This window comes from Corvus hawaiiensis, chromosome 4 (genome assembly GCF_020740725.1).
Source record: "Corvus hawaiiensis isolate bCorHaw1 chromosome 4, bCorHaw1.pri.cur, whole genome shotgun sequence".
Classification (NCBI taxonomy): domain Eukaryota; kingdom Metazoa; phylum Chordata; class Aves; order Passeriformes; family Corvidae; genus Corvus; species Corvus hawaiiensis.
In genome coordinates, this window is record NC_063216.1 from 41914831 (window position 1) to 41931899 (window position 17069).

General features: G+C 39.6%; 1 protein-coding gene across 8 annotated transcripts in view; it reads left to right on the plus strand.

The window, feature by feature from the left end:
- Positions 1–17069, plus strand: part of OSBPL8 (oxysterol binding protein like 8) — an 85354-nt gene that overhangs the window by 19855 nt on the left and 48430 nt on the right. For 2 of the 8 annotated variants that reach the window (XM_048300127.1, XM_048300129.1), the window contains exons 2-3: positions 8674–8777; positions 14147–14183. In XM_048300127.1, the coding sequence (XP_048156084.1) occupies positions 8736–8777; positions 14147–14183 (79 nt within the window). In that variant the 5' untranslated portion in view covers positions 8674–8735. Of the gene's footprint in view, positions 1–7813; positions 7832–8673; positions 8778–14146; positions 14184–17069 lie in introns of those variants that run through there. The other 6 variants (XM_048300132.1, XM_048300134.1, XM_048300128.1 and 3 more) reach the window with 5 other exon arrangements.

Genomic DNA, 17069 nt, shown 5'->3' on the forward strand with positions numbered 1-17069 from the left:
CACCTAGTAACATACAGTTTATCTAGCAGTTAATAATTAATTGATCTGTAATAGTATGATTATTTGCAATAGTTTTGATATACTCTCAGGATAGCTTTCTGAAACTTTATTCCTTATGAAGTAGATTGTATTCTTGACCTGCAGATGAGACTTAAAATATTTCTGTATCTATGATCTCATTATAACTAAAATGTTTAGATACATCATTTGGTGTATTGAAGTAGACTTCTAACATTCTCTTACTGAGGGTTTTTCAGCACAATGAATTAATTCTTATATTCTTAAAATTTTTTCATAGTCTTGGGTTTTGTTTTGGAAAGTTCCATGCAGAAGAAATCCAGATCTATTTGTTCTCTCTGGAGGGCAACTGATTCCACTTTGGCATCAGAATCAGAAGGATTTGTTCTGCCACCTATCCATCTTGTCTATGGAAACATCTTTGCTGACTTATCTTACTTTTTCAATTCAGACAAACGTCTAACAACAACATTGCTTTTCCTTTTGGCTTGATTCCCTTCATTTCCTGAAGTAGTTTCCAGTTGGTGTTGGGGGGGTCTGTAGCTGTAAACACAGTCTGTGCTTACCCAGGCTGTTAGGGTTGGAATGAGGTGAGTGAAAAGCTGTCCCTCAGCTGCTTGTTACCACTGCAGCGCCAGACCTGCGGAAGTCCCACGACCTAGCTCAGTTTAAATGACAGACATTCTGTGAGTGTGTGTTTAAAATAATTTGCAGTAGTGGGGATGCCTTTTGACTGAAGAAGGTTAGGGAGCACCTGCACAGACAGTCAGCAGGCAGTCCCTCAGCCACTGTGGGGAAAGAGGTGGTAAGGACCAGGTGTGGAGGACTGGTAATCTCCTAATCCCTTTCACCTGTCTCTAGAAGAGTGTGTCACACTTCCTCTTCATACACCTGCTAAAATGAGAGATAAGACAGAGCGTACCATGTGAGAGACTATTACTAGTAACTTGTCAGATGTGAAAGAAAATTGCAGCGTGGAGTTCTAAAAGGAATATGGTTTGCAGTGTCTTTAACCACTTAGTTTTAGCCCATCTTTTTTTCTTCAAAATCAAGACTATCATCGGCCATTTTGACCTTGTATTAAGGTGGTGTATGACACCCACTTAGTTATTTTGCTGGTTACTACTGCAGCAAAGTTATTATAAAATATAAAAATTTATGTAAGGATAAAAGGCTAGATTTGGTGTCATAAGGTTTGAATAAATCTTCTTTCCCTACTTTACAGTGAAACAAACAAAAAATCTGAATATTTTATGAAGCTTCATAGGTTCTGTCTTGAACAAAATCAGTGGTTTATTGCCTCTCTTATTTTTATGTTCAAAAGTTAGGCCAAGCCTCAGGTAAAAATGGCTTGTGGAAGTGAAGTGTATAATGCTGCAGATAACTAGACAACCTTTAAGTGAAGAAGCAGATGTTTTTACCATTAAGACAAGTAACTCATTTGAATCATGGGAACAGTCTTGCAGAATACGTATCATGAAGACTGGGATAAGTTTGGGAGCTTTGAAGTGTGTTTCAATGGCCAAAGGGCTCCAGAACCATAGGTACTCAAGCTTTTAGAGAGAATGTTGGGATTTAGTACCTGTAGGTGACTTTTACCATCTTTTCTGTACTCCTTCATTTTTTTCAGGACAAGTTTGTCTGTGGACCACCAGTTTAAGGTAGTAATTATTGAAGTTGCAGTGGGTATTCAGAAATTTTTTATGCTTTCCTTGGCCTTTGTTGCCATCTAACTCTCTCAAAAGATAGAAGAGGTATCTGGACTATGCCAGGATTTTTATAGATGAGAGATGTTTTCAAGTCCTGTTCTTAAGCACTTCAACTTTCCTGGGGTTTTTTGGTGGTTTGGTATTTGATATTTTTTCCCTTCTGAAAACAGCAATACAGAAACAGAGGAAACAGCTTGCTCTACATGTGGACTGTTTATTCAGGAAATGAGAAGGCAGGTGATGAAACTCAGGGTGGAAGGAAGTGTTTCATAAGGGTAGATTTGGTGCCTGATAGCATTAAGGGATCACAGTGTACTTGGGGGACTTGAGGCAGTTGTTGATTCTGGTGTGGTTATACTTGTAGCAGACTTCTGAGCATTCAAATGTTGCAATTCAGAGTTAATGTAACTATGCAGTTTGCCATCTATGACTTCCCCTATATAATTACTGGTTTTGTTAAGCTCTACTGTGAAGTCAGTTTGGACTGACTTCACAGTAGAAGAAATTGAATCTAGAGATTTACTCAACTCTCAGATTGATCTTCTGCTGAATTTTTTGACCCTGTTGCCCCTCCTCCATTTTTACCAGTAACTCTGCTTCAGTTCCTGCTTTCTTGGAACTGATCTCAGCAAACATGGGGTACTTGGCATGCAGTGGCACTGTGTCATGTGCAAGAAGCTGGCCTGATCTGTAGCTTGATAATGAAGTGTACTTGGTGTGCAGACTTGTTAGCTGAGGAAGATGATCCGTGGCCTTGCGCTACAACCAGGAGGCTGCTCTTCCTCTGGTGCACTGTATTCAAAGAGCCTTGAGAGTAAGACATGTACTTTTATTGCCTTCTGTGCTATTGCTGCTCCCCCACTGCATGGAGCAAAGTGACAGTGCGTTCAGCAGTCATACAACAGCATGAAAGACACTCAGATTTTTTGAGAGCCTTGGTTTGATCACCCTAGTTAGATTTAGGGTGTAGATTTTCTTTAATCTCTTAAAACTGATCCTATACCTCTTAGGAGTTATAGGTAGCTATAACTGTTATAGTTAGCTCTTGATGTCTAGGAAACTTGTTCTTTTTGGTTTGTTTTAGCACTTAGATACCTTTCTCAAGTGTATTACCTTGAACTTTCTCATGGACCTTACAGAACTGCTTACCTAGAGTTCACCTGGTTATCCTGACAGATCGTTGAACATGAGTCAGCAACCTGCCCTTGCCATAAAGATGTATGGTGTTCCTGAATGCATTAGATAAGGCATTGTCAGCAGGTTGAGAGTGGTGATCCTTCCTCTCTACTCAGCACTGTTGAGTTCATATCTGGGGTGTTGTGTACAGTTCAGGGCTCCCGAGTACAAGAGGGATGTGGATGTACTGGAGAGAGTCCAGTGAAGGACTATGAAGATGATCAAAGGCCTGGATCATCTCTTGTGTGAGGAAAGGCTGAAAGAGCTGGGTCTGTTTAGCCTGGAGAAGAGAAGGCTCAGGGGGAACTCATCAATGTGTATAACTACCTGGAGGGAGGGTATAAAGGTGACAGATAAAGGTTCTTTCCAGTGGTGCTCAATGATGGTACAAGAGGCAATGGGCACAAACAGAAACACGGGAAGTTCCATCCCAACATCAGCAACATTTTTTGACTGGGAGGGTGACCAAGGACTGGCACAGGTTGGCCAGGGGGATTGTGTAGTCTTCATTCTTGGAGATACTCAAATGCTGTCTAGACATCCTTCTGTGAAGGATCCATCCTGTTGTGACTCTGCTTTCCAGCAAGGACCTAGGTGAATTTTTATCCTTCTTGACATCACTGTAAGAAACTAGTTTTGTTTTCTCTTCGTGTGCCTTGCCTTTGCTTGCTGCCACATTGATCTTTAAAGTCAATATATAATTATGCTTGTGTCATCTTAAAAAAAAAATTCAGTATATTCTTATCTGATACTCATATCAGACAATTTAAATGCTTCTACTTATTTTAGGCTTTAGGGAAAGAAGGCAGGCAACCTGCAGAGCTTAGGTCAATTTGGAGGTCAGAGCCCAGGAGCACGCTTCCCTTTGGAAAGGCTGTCCAGAACACAGCAGCCCTTTCACCATGCAGCCCAGGGGCAGGTCACAGTGAGGCTGGCCTTGCCTGTGAGGTTTGGTGCTGGAGTGCAGGAGGGTACTGTGATACTCTAACAGATCACAAAGCAGTATCACAGTGCAAGTGCCATATCTAATGACCGTAGGTGATAGTCCTTAGGAAGAAAGCTAAAACCTGCCTATATAATACAGTATGCAGGTGTTCAAGTACCTTGGTCCATTGACTAAAAAGAAAATGCATTAGATTCAGGGGTCATCTCTACCACTTGCACTTTGTGGCTGCACCTTGGCTGAAATTCAGCAACTTGTGTGGGGACAGTGGGGACTCTGGATGAAACTCTCCAGATGTAGTGGAGTGTTTGAACTGAAGCTAATCTTGTGGGGGAGAAGGGGAAGAAGAGTCCTTTTGTGAATTGAATTATGATTTAATGTTATAAATATAGTACCAATAGGGTATTACTGCCATGGTGTCAGGGCTAAACTCTCTTGTGCCTGGAACAAATATCATGTTTGGTGTTGAGCTCTTGTTATGCTGGCAGAAAAAGGGCCTTACATTGCCTAGTAACCCCTTTATTTAGTTAAACAAACATACCCTGCAATAAGAGCTTATGTAGTCTGGTTAACATAGGGAATATGTAAGTCAATGCAGAACGCTGCCGTATCCACTTCACTGATCCCTACAGGACTGAACAAAAGCTTGCAGTTTCTCTCATGCCGAGTGACCTGAGTTGTGCTGCTTTTAGTCTGTGGTCTGTGTAACTACATCTAAGAGAATATATAACAGTATAGTACTGAGACATCCATTTTATGGCTCTTGAAATTATTTTTTTTTAATGGGCAGGAATTGTTGTCTTACCTCTTCCCATAGGACTTTTGAGCATGCATGTTTGTAGATGGTTAGAAAAGATCCTGTTCATGCAGGGTAGTAGCTTTCATTGATGCATATTTTTCTTTCCTTATGTGGGAGACCTAAGGAGGATTTTCCTATTCTCAAGGTGCAACAAACTGAAAACCAAATTGTTACAAAAACTACCAATGGCTGAAGCAATCTGTTAAAACCATAGAACCACAGAATGGTTTGGGTTGGAAGGGACCTTAAAGGCCATCTAGCTCCAACCTCCCTGCCATGAGCAGGGACACCTTCCACTAGACCAGTTTGCTCAAAGTCCCATCCAGCCTGGTCTTGAACACTTCCAGGGATGGGGCATCCACAGCTGCTCTGGGCAACCTGTTCCAATGCCTCACCACCCTCACAGTACAGAATTTCTTTCTAATATCTGTTTGTCCTGGGATGAAAGCAGAGTAGAGCTGTGAATGACCTGGTGGACTGACCTGCTGACCACGCTTCTTTTGATGCTGCCCTGGATACAGTTGGCTTTCTGGGCTTCAAGCACATGTTGCCAGGTCATGTCTAGTTTTCATCCACCAGTATTCCCAATTCCTTTTCCTCAGGACTGTTCTCAGCCTGTTCTCCACCCAGCATTGGGTGTTTGTGCTTGCAAGTGTTTGTCCTGGGGATTGCCCCAGCCCAGGTGCAGGACCTTGCACCTGGTCTTGTTGAACTGACTTCCTGAGGTTCACACAGACCCAGCTCTGAAACGTGCCGAGGTCCCTCTGGATGGCATCCCTTCCCTCCAGCTTGTCAGCTGCACCACACAGTTTGGTGTCATCAGCAAAAATAGGATGGAATGCAGGTGTTAACAGGACAGGTTATAGATTGTGTGATAAGAAGAAAACATTTCCCTTCTGGTTTAAATACATGTTTTCGACCTGCTCAACCTTCTTCACAGTTGGAGAGAATGTGCTTATTTTGTGGCAGGATTTGTCTGATTGGTACAGGTGCTTTAAAGTAAGTAATACGTTTGTGACTGTGTGATTGTATCCGTTGTCTATAAAGGAAAAATTGCTGACTAGCTGGATGCCATTATAGAGTTATTTTCAAATAATTTCATTTTGCATGTGCCCTCCTGAACACTTAAGCTTTTAAGAATTAAGATTGTGAAGGAACATTTGTTAATTAAAACCTCAAGTTGACCAAATTGCAAACACTTGTGAATGTTACAGAGAGCAGCAAAAGCATGTAATGAATGTTCCCTAAAAGCGAAAAAAAATCCCTAAATCAATAAAATGGTACATTTGGGGTTTTATCTTCAAATATAATGGTTGGGTTAGCTAAAGTAGAAAAGAGCTTGCTTGCTTGTGGAAGTACTCTTCATAATAACCTGGCTGCATATACAAATAAATATATTCCCCTTCCCTACATTGGTTGGAAAGTTGTTTCAAAGCCTCGGGGCTCAGATGGTTAGAAGTGTTCTGTAATTTTCAAAATAAATCTGTTCTCCAGAACTTATTATTCATACTTATTTGATTCTTTGGCAACATCCTTTTGCTGAGAGAGCCCTTTTCCTTCCTTTGTATTTATTTTGGCATATAACAGAAGCAATATTGTTCACTTTCAGCCTTCATTTTGCCAAGAAAAATAAGCCAAGCTGGCTGTCTACTCATAAGCTAAACAGCTTGGGGGAGGGTAGTCCTTAACCATTTCTGCAGCTGCTTTACTGCTTAAACATGAGCAGGTAGAATTTTTTCCTTCCCTTTCCCAGAAAACTTCACTGAAGCCTTTGGGACCCTGCTGGATTATGAGTGTCTTTGGGACAGTGATCAGAATGCTAAGAATTAGACATTAGGCTACCTGTGTGATGGTACTGCTCTTGACACTAAGATAAGGAAGGATGTAGTGTCTGTGGTCATGTGAACAAATGGAGGAGCAGATTACACCAGGAGCATTGACAATAAAAATTAAGAGTTAAAAAAAGTTTGTTAAACATAAAAATGGGTTAAAAGTGGTTTAGGCTGAATGTTCCTGTCAGCAAAGATCTGTTCCTTTGGATAACTTGAGTGTGGTTACAAGTTTGTGTAACTGAAAAAGCAAAAAAAATGGCTTTAAATAGCAGTGCACACATCTGTTTGTAATGGCACTCATTTTTCATCCTATTTAAAAGAGTTTGCTGTAAATTGAATATGCATGCAGTCTGGTGTACCCAATCTGCATCTTGTATTTGGGTGTGGAAGGTAAGGGTCACAGTGCTTGCTGCTCTGCGAAACAGAGCTTTGGAGTGAATTCCTCTTTCTGTGGTAATGACAGCTTTCCTTTTATTAATGCAAATTAATCATTTGCTGTCATCTCCTTTCAGATGTCTACTGTTTCTAATTTACATGAGAACATCTAGCCATGTGCTTCCCAGTTATGTGCCTCCTCAGTTAATTACTCAGGTGCTTGGGCAAGGTCCTCTTCAGTTCATTGGACAAAGTCATAGAAAGCTTTTAACTTTGCAATTTTGTTAGCACACAGTAATTTTGTTAAACTATTTTTTTAATGGTTCCTTTTGTGGATTACTGGCATATGTTATGGTAATTTGCTAAAGCGTATTAATACTGTATGTTTTTTCCTGAGGGAAAGTTCTAACTTGCTTTACATAATACAGAACCAAAAACCAATTATAATAAAACATTGAAAGCAGTTGAATAGATAGTTGTTCTTTGTGGTGAGATTTGTTTTCATTAGTGTCTGTTTCCTGAGACAGACCTTGAACTATGAGATCCTGTGTATTCTGGTTACCTGTTTGTCTTTCTCCCGTCCTCCTACATTCAGGATGCTCCTCAGGTTCCCTGGCAGCACTGTGATGATTCTTCCCACCTCACCCTTCCATCTTCACTTAATCTGTTTTTACTGAACCTTGCCATTAACCCGATGCATAGATTAAGCACAATATGTTAACAGCATAGCGTAAAAAAACCCCTCACCATCTCCATGCTAGCTAGCCCTGCTCTTGCTCAAGTGTTGGTTTAGCAATTAAGTTTGTAATTGAGCTGCTTCCTGCCCCCTCACCCCACCCAAGACAAAAGGAAAAAGAAATTGTCCTTGGGCTAATTCTCTGATTGCTGTGGCTGGCAGGAAGGGCAGAGTGAGAGCAGCTTTGCAGAGGGACCACAGGGTTTTCTCCCTGTGCAGTACTGGCTGTACTGTTTTGAACAGGTAGGCACACACCCTCCTCATCCACTACTGTCTTGTTTGAAGGTGCTCTTGGAGAGAGAGGCAGAGTGATGGGCTGTAGCTGGGCATCTCAATAGGCATCCCAGTTTGATCTGCACCTCTCCTGAAACTGGCTTAACAAATCAATGGTTAGAGCACTTTCTTTCCACCAAGTTTTGCTTGATTCCAGACTGTGTGCTTGTCTCACTAATGACTTCAAATATGCTGTGAATACTAAGATCATCGTAGATTTCATCCTCTTGCAAAAAAAGTAAATAGGAAATGCTTAGTGAATGAGGCATTGCTTTCTGGCTGTGTGTGGTGACCCCCAGATGAGTGCCCGCTGTGCCACAGAAGGGGCTGGCTTGCGCATATTATTTAATTTCTGTGTTTTGGTTCCACAAGGCAATATGTGGTTGTTTCTGGAGTTATGCTGGGAAGCCCTCAACCCTGACTGCTCCAGAATAGCTTTGTTTTGTACCCAAACAGTTGGTGTACACATGCCTGTGGGGCGGGAGCAGTGTGCTGCTGGGAACTCTGGAACAACGGGAAATATGGGGAAAACGTGTGGGTTTCTTTTTTTTGCATAACTCTCCCTTATTTGTAGAAGTAAATGCTTGCCTCTGTGAGTAGTTTTTGTTTTGGCCATTTTATTTGAAACTATTCTGTCCATTTCTAAGTTGATTTCTATGGGTAAATGTTCATGTTTTGTGAGGAACTGAAAAGTGCAGAAGTTACCATATAAGAATGTTTACCCTGTTAAAACATAGGGGAGAGAAAGTGTAGCTCTCTAATGGATTTCAGCCCTTGGAATTAAATTATTACATTTTTGATTTCCTCTCTAGGATCTCAAGTAGCAGGATGGAAGAACTCTAACTGATAGAGACAGAGAACGGGCCCTTGCAGCATGGAGAATGTTCCGGTTGATGGGGAACTGGATAGAAATTCAGTGAGTAACTTAAGTGTGCCTTTGTGTAATGAGATGAATGTGAAGATGCTTTTGCAGGGAGAGGGTTAAATGGCTTGAATCTGTTCACTTTTGGTTTGAATTGATACTTTTCTGGTGAATGCATTTGGACTATCATATAGTATCATGTATCATTTACTAGATTCTCATGGCAAGAGGGCTGAACTTCAAAAAAAATTTTGGATTTTGGATTTGATTTTTGCATTTTGTCTCAGAGTCCCAAAGGAAAAAGGTATTCCTCTCAGTCTAATTGGCACGTTGCTAGTTAGTGACTATGGACAATAGAAAAAATAATGTAGTTCTTGGTGGAATGAGGAGCAGAAAAGACAGAAGGAGTGATAATTATATGTTATGAGAGTAATCTGAGGTGTAAGAGTGATAAGCTGTACTGATTATAAAATTTCTGAAGCAGTGAAGCTCTTTCTAAGCACAATTTAAAAACAGGAAAGGCTAGTGGGTACTATTGTGCTTCATCATCATCATAAATGTTGAAATTATTTAAGAGTTTAGTTTTTCCACAAGCTGTGTTATGTAGAAGCACTCTAATAGCTGAAGCAGGAAATGTTTTATAGTTTCCAAAACACTACCTCCCAAAGGCAAAATAGGATATGTTTTCTGTAACTGAGGTGAAGGTCAAGTTTAACACCTCATTACTGACAAACTTTATTTGTGATAGTCAACTACTACATGGAGCTATTAATTTGATCAAGTATTTTATTACTGTTTTTATCTTAAGTGATGATTTTGGAGACAAACTATTTTGCGGTGCATTAAGAAAATTCTTGGCTTTTTTCTGTAATGAGCTAATTCATTGGTTTGCTGCTGGCCCATGCATCTATATCCCAGATGCAGCATAGTATGAGTATCAACTCTCACCTGTGCAGTAGGGTATTTTTATTTTTTAAAAAAATCCTGTCAGTTCAGTTGCTGTGCTCCTTGTTTCCTCAAAATATATAGAAAAGTACCAGTTTAGAAAACACTTCAAAGTAACATAAAATGTGCTACTTTTCTTTTTGTGACATTCCTTCAGAATAGCATGATGTTAAGAAGGTACCTCAAAATGAGTCTCTGTTTTACCACGACTCTTTTAGAAGAGTGCTAAGTGTAAGGATAGATTGCCTTTCATCCTGTGTGCTTCTGAAGTGTCATCTCACAATAATTTTTTTTTTAACTGATGGTATATTGTAATAGGCTACTCTAAGCATTTCTTGCCAAAATACCAGCTAGTGGGATAATTGTCTTAACTGCAGTTACAATGTCAAGTTTTCTGTGTTGCACTACAGGCGTTAAAAACATTTTTGAAAGCTTATTTGGTAGTCTAATATACTTGGCCTAGTGTATATTGTGAATAAAAGTGAAAATTAAATATTAAAAATGTTACATATATTTTAAGAGAGAGTGACCCAGTAATTTTGAAGACCTTCAGTCAATGCAAATCCTGAAACTTCCCAGAAATTTAAATTTTTTAAAATCTTGTTTAAAATTTTTCAGTATTCTAGACTTTTAGGGGCAATCTGTTTGGGTTTTTTCTTTTTAAATTCCATTGTCATGGTAGAATTAATGAAATACACGAGTTGCAATGTACATGAGGAATACTGATCAACGGTTTTCTCCACTTTTAAGTCCTTTGGGATGTGTCTAGGAGATATCTGAAAAAACCTTTTTTTAGAGGTGTCAGCTTTGTAACTTGCTTTTTTGGCTTGTGTGTAAAAGAGGAACAGATGGGGAGATCACAGACCTTAACGCTGTGCTCTTTCCTTTCCAGAATCAGTATAGGCAGAAAAGTCTTGTGTTAAATGCTCTTATTGTCTAATAATTAGGTTGATATGTACTGAATATAAATTTGAAGACAAAGGCCTGTGACAACTCAGCAAACTATTTTTGTAGTCCAGCACCATTAAAACAGTGCAAAATAATAGATGCTTTGCTTTGAGTTCTTGAGAGCAGTTTTTGCCTACTTTTCTATAAAATAATAATTTAATCAAGTATCACTGCCCCAGATCTTAGAATATTACATGGAAATGTATGGTATAAACTATTGTTTTGTGAAATTATTTTTTTAGTAATTTTTACTCATTTCTAATTTTTGCTAAAACACATTTAATAAATAATTTGCCTGTCATATAACTCGTACAGTCAGTGTCAGTCCTTGCTACTTAATCCATCAACAGACACAAAAGTACCTTTTTTCCTAGAAGCATTGAGTAGAGGTTCTTCTTATTGATCAGATTTCTGAATTGGGTCAGTGGTCTTGAATTTAAATGTAACTGGATTAATTTTAATGGTTTACACGTATTAGAGATTATCTTCAGCAAGATGAAAACTCAAACTTGGCTTTAGAATGTTCATGTAGACTATTAAAAATTTAGCTTTATGTTTTGATTGTAGAACTAATAAGTGTTTTTAAAAAACTTTTGTAATATGAGATTCAGACATACTAGTGTGACATATGCTTTTTTTTTTTACCCTAATATTCAACAGGAAAAGGATTTTGTTTTTTAGTAGAACTTGGCAGATAAAACTTAAAGTTTAGTAGCAGTTGTTATAAGCTTTATTTCTGAGAAATGAGAGTCTAAAAATAGTGCTTTTTTTGAAGCACATGAGCTGCCTTTGTAGAAAAACAGAATTACAGCTGCTGTCTCGTGATGCTTTATATTGCTGGATTTATATTGCTGGTTTTACTTCTTAGTCAAAAACTTTACTGGGAGGAGGACTAGGCTTTATATATTTTGGTAGCAACGTTTTAAAGTAATTGTGCCTCTGTAGAAGTGAAATTGATCACGTAGTGTTGAGAGCCTGTCAAAGGACTTGTTCTGTAATCTGTAATCAGAGTCATCAATTATATAATGTGAAAATAAGGGGAGGCCTCTGGAAATACGTGTTTGTTTCTCTTAATTTTGTATGTTTAGAATAAGAGTTGTGGGTGGTGATGGACAGGAATGTCCTGAGGGCATTCTTTTCAGAGAAAACATTGAAGTAGTAAAACTGTCATGTTTTGTTCCCTTAGTGGTTTGGAACCCCAGTCTGCAGTGACATGGATTGCAGATGATAGAGGTGCAGTAGGCCATTGGAAAATGAAGTGGTCTTTTTGGCCAAAATAGTCTCATTTCACCTTAACATCTTGCACTGATGTTTAGAAATATACATTCTGCAGGTTTTAGGTAAATGCACGGACCAAATACCTCTAATGAAGAGAGGGGATTGACCAGGAACAGAGGGAGTTTGGTGTGTAAACAGAATGTCTGTTGGAGAAGATCAAGGACAGAGTTAGACAGGCTTGTGTTTCAGCCTCTGGCATAGGAGCTGTTTGTACCAGTTCATAGGATTAACCATGCAATGCTAAAATATTTACATGAAAAGCCCCTGCATCATCGTCTCAGGTGACGGGTTGCCCTGCTCTCTGGTGTCATGTTGTGTCTTGGCCAGGGCTGCCTGCGAGGCAGGCAGTGAGACAGGACCTGCCGCGCTGCCTTTTCTCTCCTGTTTGTTCCACACGTAAGTAACGCGCTGCGAGTGAACATCTGGCTGAGCCTCAGGCACTCCTGATCCTCTGTGTCTGTGTAGAAGGTATTTTTCCAGTTCCGTTCTCTTGCTTTCCAGTTCCCGGTGACAAATAAAGCAGCCCAGTGCTGAATAGCAGTGCTCCCAGTGCTGAATAGCAGTGCTCCCAGTGCTGAATAGCAGTGCTCCCAGTCCTTCAGTCAGCTGCTGGATCTCTGTACAGTTTCTGCAGGCTGCTTCTTCTCTTGTCAGCTACTATTCTCTTGAATGTAAAATCAGCAGAGGGTAGGACAGTTCCAGTCTGAACATAAATTGTTTCCAAGTCTGCAGTATGTTATCTGTACATTAAGAATAAACACTTTGCCTTGAAAGCCGTTGAATTCTTGAATATTTTTCATGTACTACTGGTAAGTTCATGGGTTTCACTCTTTGACCTGAATTTAGTCTCTGGCAGGAATAGAAGGTTATTTGCCAAGTGTGCTTATATTTTATTTCAGTTTTTTCTGTTCAATCAAGTCCTGTTCCAGAAAGTGCAGAATTATGAAAGAAGGGTTCCCTCACCTTTCCAATGATGTGTACTGCAGTTGCTGTACATTGATTTCAGTACTTTGCATTTGCACATTGCCCTGTCAATTTACAGTTTAACACCCTTAGGCAGATATGAGGGATAAAAAAAAATGAATCAGTGTTTTGAGATCAGGAGTGCAAGACAAGACTCCTGCTTGCAAAGATTTTGATTATGATTTTTCTTTTTTTACATTTCCTGCTGTTAAGTCCTGATAAGAGAGGCAAGATTGGATCCTATTTAAAGCAGAGCAAGGATTTCTCCACTTTATGGAGCACAAGTTTTTTATTTGGGATATAGAAGATATGTCATGTTTGGATTTATTTTACTTTTAAGGAGGAAATGTTCATGCGGATCAGTATTCTTTTTTCTCCTTTTCTACTATTCACAGATTTCAAAGGTAGTAAATCCTTTAAGACGTAAGTGGAATTTGCCCTGTACGTGTACATGGCTGAGCACAGCAGGATCTCAGCCTTGATTGTGGTCTTGGTTAGCAAGGATTTAAAACAGATTTCAGATCAAATATCAGAAAGGAGTACAGGCTATTACTGTGCAGTTACCATCCTTTAGTGCCTGTATGTGATGGATTCAGCGGGAGAGAAATTATTTTTTATGCAACTTGGTTCTATGGAAGTACTTAGATATGAAGTATCCTCTTAAATTTAAAACCGCACTGTTTGTCTTGCATCCTGAGCAATTTCAAATGTTACCTGTGTTTGTAGATGAACTGAATCTGTGCCTTCTAAGTTTGTGTTTGTATGCAAAAAGCAGGTAGACTTGGATCTAGCATTTGTAGGTGCTTGCATATTACTGATGGCTTTAAAGGTTTTTTTCCTTCCAAAACACTTTTCTGAAAGTGTAGTGCTTTTGGAAACATTTTGTGTTACTTTAGCTTTCTTCAGAGCTTCAGTCTTTTGAAACCATTCCAGCTTAAAATTTCTTAAAAAATGCTGTGTATCAAGTCATACGAGCACTAAATTGCTGCTGGAGAGTTTCCACTCAGAAGAAGTGGTTGAGGCAGTTGCTGTTTACTAATGATGGCTTCTAATAATGGCTTTTCTATAAGCATATTTGTCAGATTTGTTGCTTCAACTTTTCTGAACTGCTGAGTCTCTGGAGGTCTTGCCTTTGGCACTGAGGTGCATGTTGTATTTTAGTTATGAACTAACACTGTTTTCATTGTCCTTCTTTCCCGCTGCTGCTGCTGCTTTTTGTGCACTTGCTTCTTCCTGGCCTGGATTTTTATGTTTGCTGTTCTTCATTCCTCAATTGTATGGGTACACAGCATCATGGTGAGAACAGAGACTCTCCTGGACCATCAAGTAAGTGACTCCTCTCTCCTACATTATGTTTGCACGTACGTTCATAGTAGTTAGCATATATCTTTGCATATAGTTGCTGGGATAAATACTAGGTTTTCTTCCGTGTCATAATTGAGAAGTTAAAGTGTGATGAAAATTTGCTGTTGGAAAAGTGTATTGCCTGGCATACCACTCATCCAAATGTCTCCCTACCTTAGCTTTTATTTTTTTAGTGGGAAAAGTTTATTCTTCACCTCTCCCAGTTATGGCCAGGAAAAAAAAAAAATCTTTTATATTACTTATCTGGAAAAGAAAAAGCTTTTTTTAATCAGTTTGAAATGAAACCTTCAAACGCTATTGTAATATAGATAGTAAAGATACGGCAATAATGGTTCAGAAAGAGTTTTTTATTTTTGAGCTTGTCTGTTTATAGTGCTATGTGTGGTTCACCTGATGTCAATAATTTTACATATTCAGAACTGAAGAGGTGTATATATACTGTAATACTTCAGGGTTGGATCTGATGAGGTGCTAGGGAAAACTTCAGATGTATCTATGTGCTTACACGCAGCCAAAGACTTACTTTAGGTTTGTGGGCATTTGTGTGATAGTATGATTGGCAGGATAATTTTGCCTGGGATTAAGAGTTTGTGTATGTGGGAAAAAGAAAGGTGCAGGCACAAATTGTTTCTTTTTTCTATGAGAAATCTGTGCAGAAGCTGTGGTCTTAGCTGATATGGCTTATTACAGACATTGGAAAACAATGTTGAATTGAATTGCAGCAAACCTCTTCCTGTATATGATGTCCTTGTGCTATTTTCAGTGGTGTAGGCACTTCCACAGGCTCATTATAGAAACAGAGGAAGTATGAATCTGACACTTCAGATATTTTTTTTCAGAGCTTTACCTGAACTAAATTGGCTGTAAAAGACCCCGATTTATGTTTCTTCTAAGGTATGAGTTGTACCAACAAACTTTTATATTAGTAATTTGGTGGCCAGTAGGATGAACATGAACAAAGTATGTATTCTCAACTCTCAACAGTTCTGTTGGTATTGAAATGTGCCCTCTAAAGAGTCACAAGGAGGCTTTGATATTTACTATTTGATGTTTTGTCTCTAAAATAATGCCTTGTCTTCTCCCTCACCTCAGATGCAAACATCTGAGCATTAGGGTGAGGCATTTTGCAGGAGGGGGGACAACTTCCTCCTAGTGGCTGCTATGGTCTAGATAAATAGTTATGTTCTTAACTAATTTATTTCCATTTGTTTAGTACTTTTATAATGCTTTGTATAAAAAGGAGATTTAAAAACTCTCCCGCTAATCATTTTTCAGCTTTGTAGATGGAATTTCTCAAAAACTCACTTGGTTTAAGAAGTTCACCTTGAATCCCCAGGCATGTAAAGTGCTTGCCATGTGGTATTCTGTATTAGGTGATACATAAGCTCTGTTTTGTAGGAAAAGAGCCTTTCTGACAGTGCTAGGAGTTGTTGCAGGACCTAATTGACTCCCAATGAAGGAATATGAATTTAACAGTGAGCTTGAAGCTTGTAGTCCTGTTAGTATGACTGAGTCACCATTGCTGAATGTAGCTCATGCTTTAGTAACACCTGTGTGCAGAGCTTGCTTACACTCCGGGTTACTGGCAAGTGCTGCCTGAGAAGTTATTGCATTGTGACAGCTTAAAGAAACCTTTGGAATTCCCAAAGCTTAAAGCTTACAAAAACATTAGCAGTGCTGCATGCTGCCCATTCACAAACAAGCCTTCTGCACAGGTCACTCAGGAGAGGGTTGCTAGTGCTAGAGCCCATGTTGTCACCTGCTGCAGTGGCATGGGAGCTGGCAGGGGCACCTGAGAAATCCCATCCCTGTGGAAGCTAAGTGGCCAGTGGCTCATCAAAAGGACTTTTCAGCTAGTTGGCTGAAAGTTGGTCTTACTTCAGTGCACTGTACACCTTTAATCTTTAAAACAAGTATAGCTCACTCTCCTTGCAGCGACCCATTTTGTGCAAACCTGGCAAGCAGCTGTTTTCTTACCCCCTTTTTATTTTCGCATACCAAACCTTTTGTGGTACAGTCCCTTCCCAAGACTTCAGCAGCTGCCCAGCTCCCCCCTTTCCTTTGTAGTTGCAGAACAATAAACAGCTAGTTAGGTACTACAAGAAGAGCAAAATCAGACACTGCTTTGAAATACCGGCCTTCTGGCACTGATAGACTTGAATTCTGAACTGGTGAAATGAGCTTGTTGCCTCCCTTGTCCATTTCCTTACATATTTTTCCTCAGCAGCACTTCACATAGAGTATAGTTTGTCTGGAGCAGAGCTTCAGATGGTTTACCTGATGTAGAAAAATACAGGTGGGTATATTGCAATCCTTGCAGTCTTCATAGAATCATTTAGAATGGAAAACACATTTAAGGATCAACAAGTCCAGCTGTTAACCCAGCATTGCCAAGTCCATCACCAGACCACTTCCCCAACTGCCACATCTACACATCTTTTAAATACCTCCAGGATTGGTGACACTTCCCTGGGAAGCCTGTTCCAATGCTTGAGAACCCCTTTGGTGAAGAAATTTTTCTAATAGCCAGTCTAAACCTCTCATGCCACAACTTGAGCCTGTTTCCTCTTGTCCTGTCACTTGTTATGTGGGAGAAGCTACCTTTCAGGTGGTTGTAGAGAGCAATAAGGTCTTCCCTGAATCCCCTTTTCTCCAGGTTAAACAGCCCCAGCTCCCTCAGCCATCCTCATCATACTTGTGCTCCAGACCCTTCACTATCTTCCTTGCCCTTCTCTGGACACTCAAGCACCTTTTTATTTTTTCATACTGCTTTGTGTTCATTCCAGGTTTTGATGCAAAATGTTTCCACTACTGTAATAATAGTAGTGATAAAGCTAAGAAGGCCTT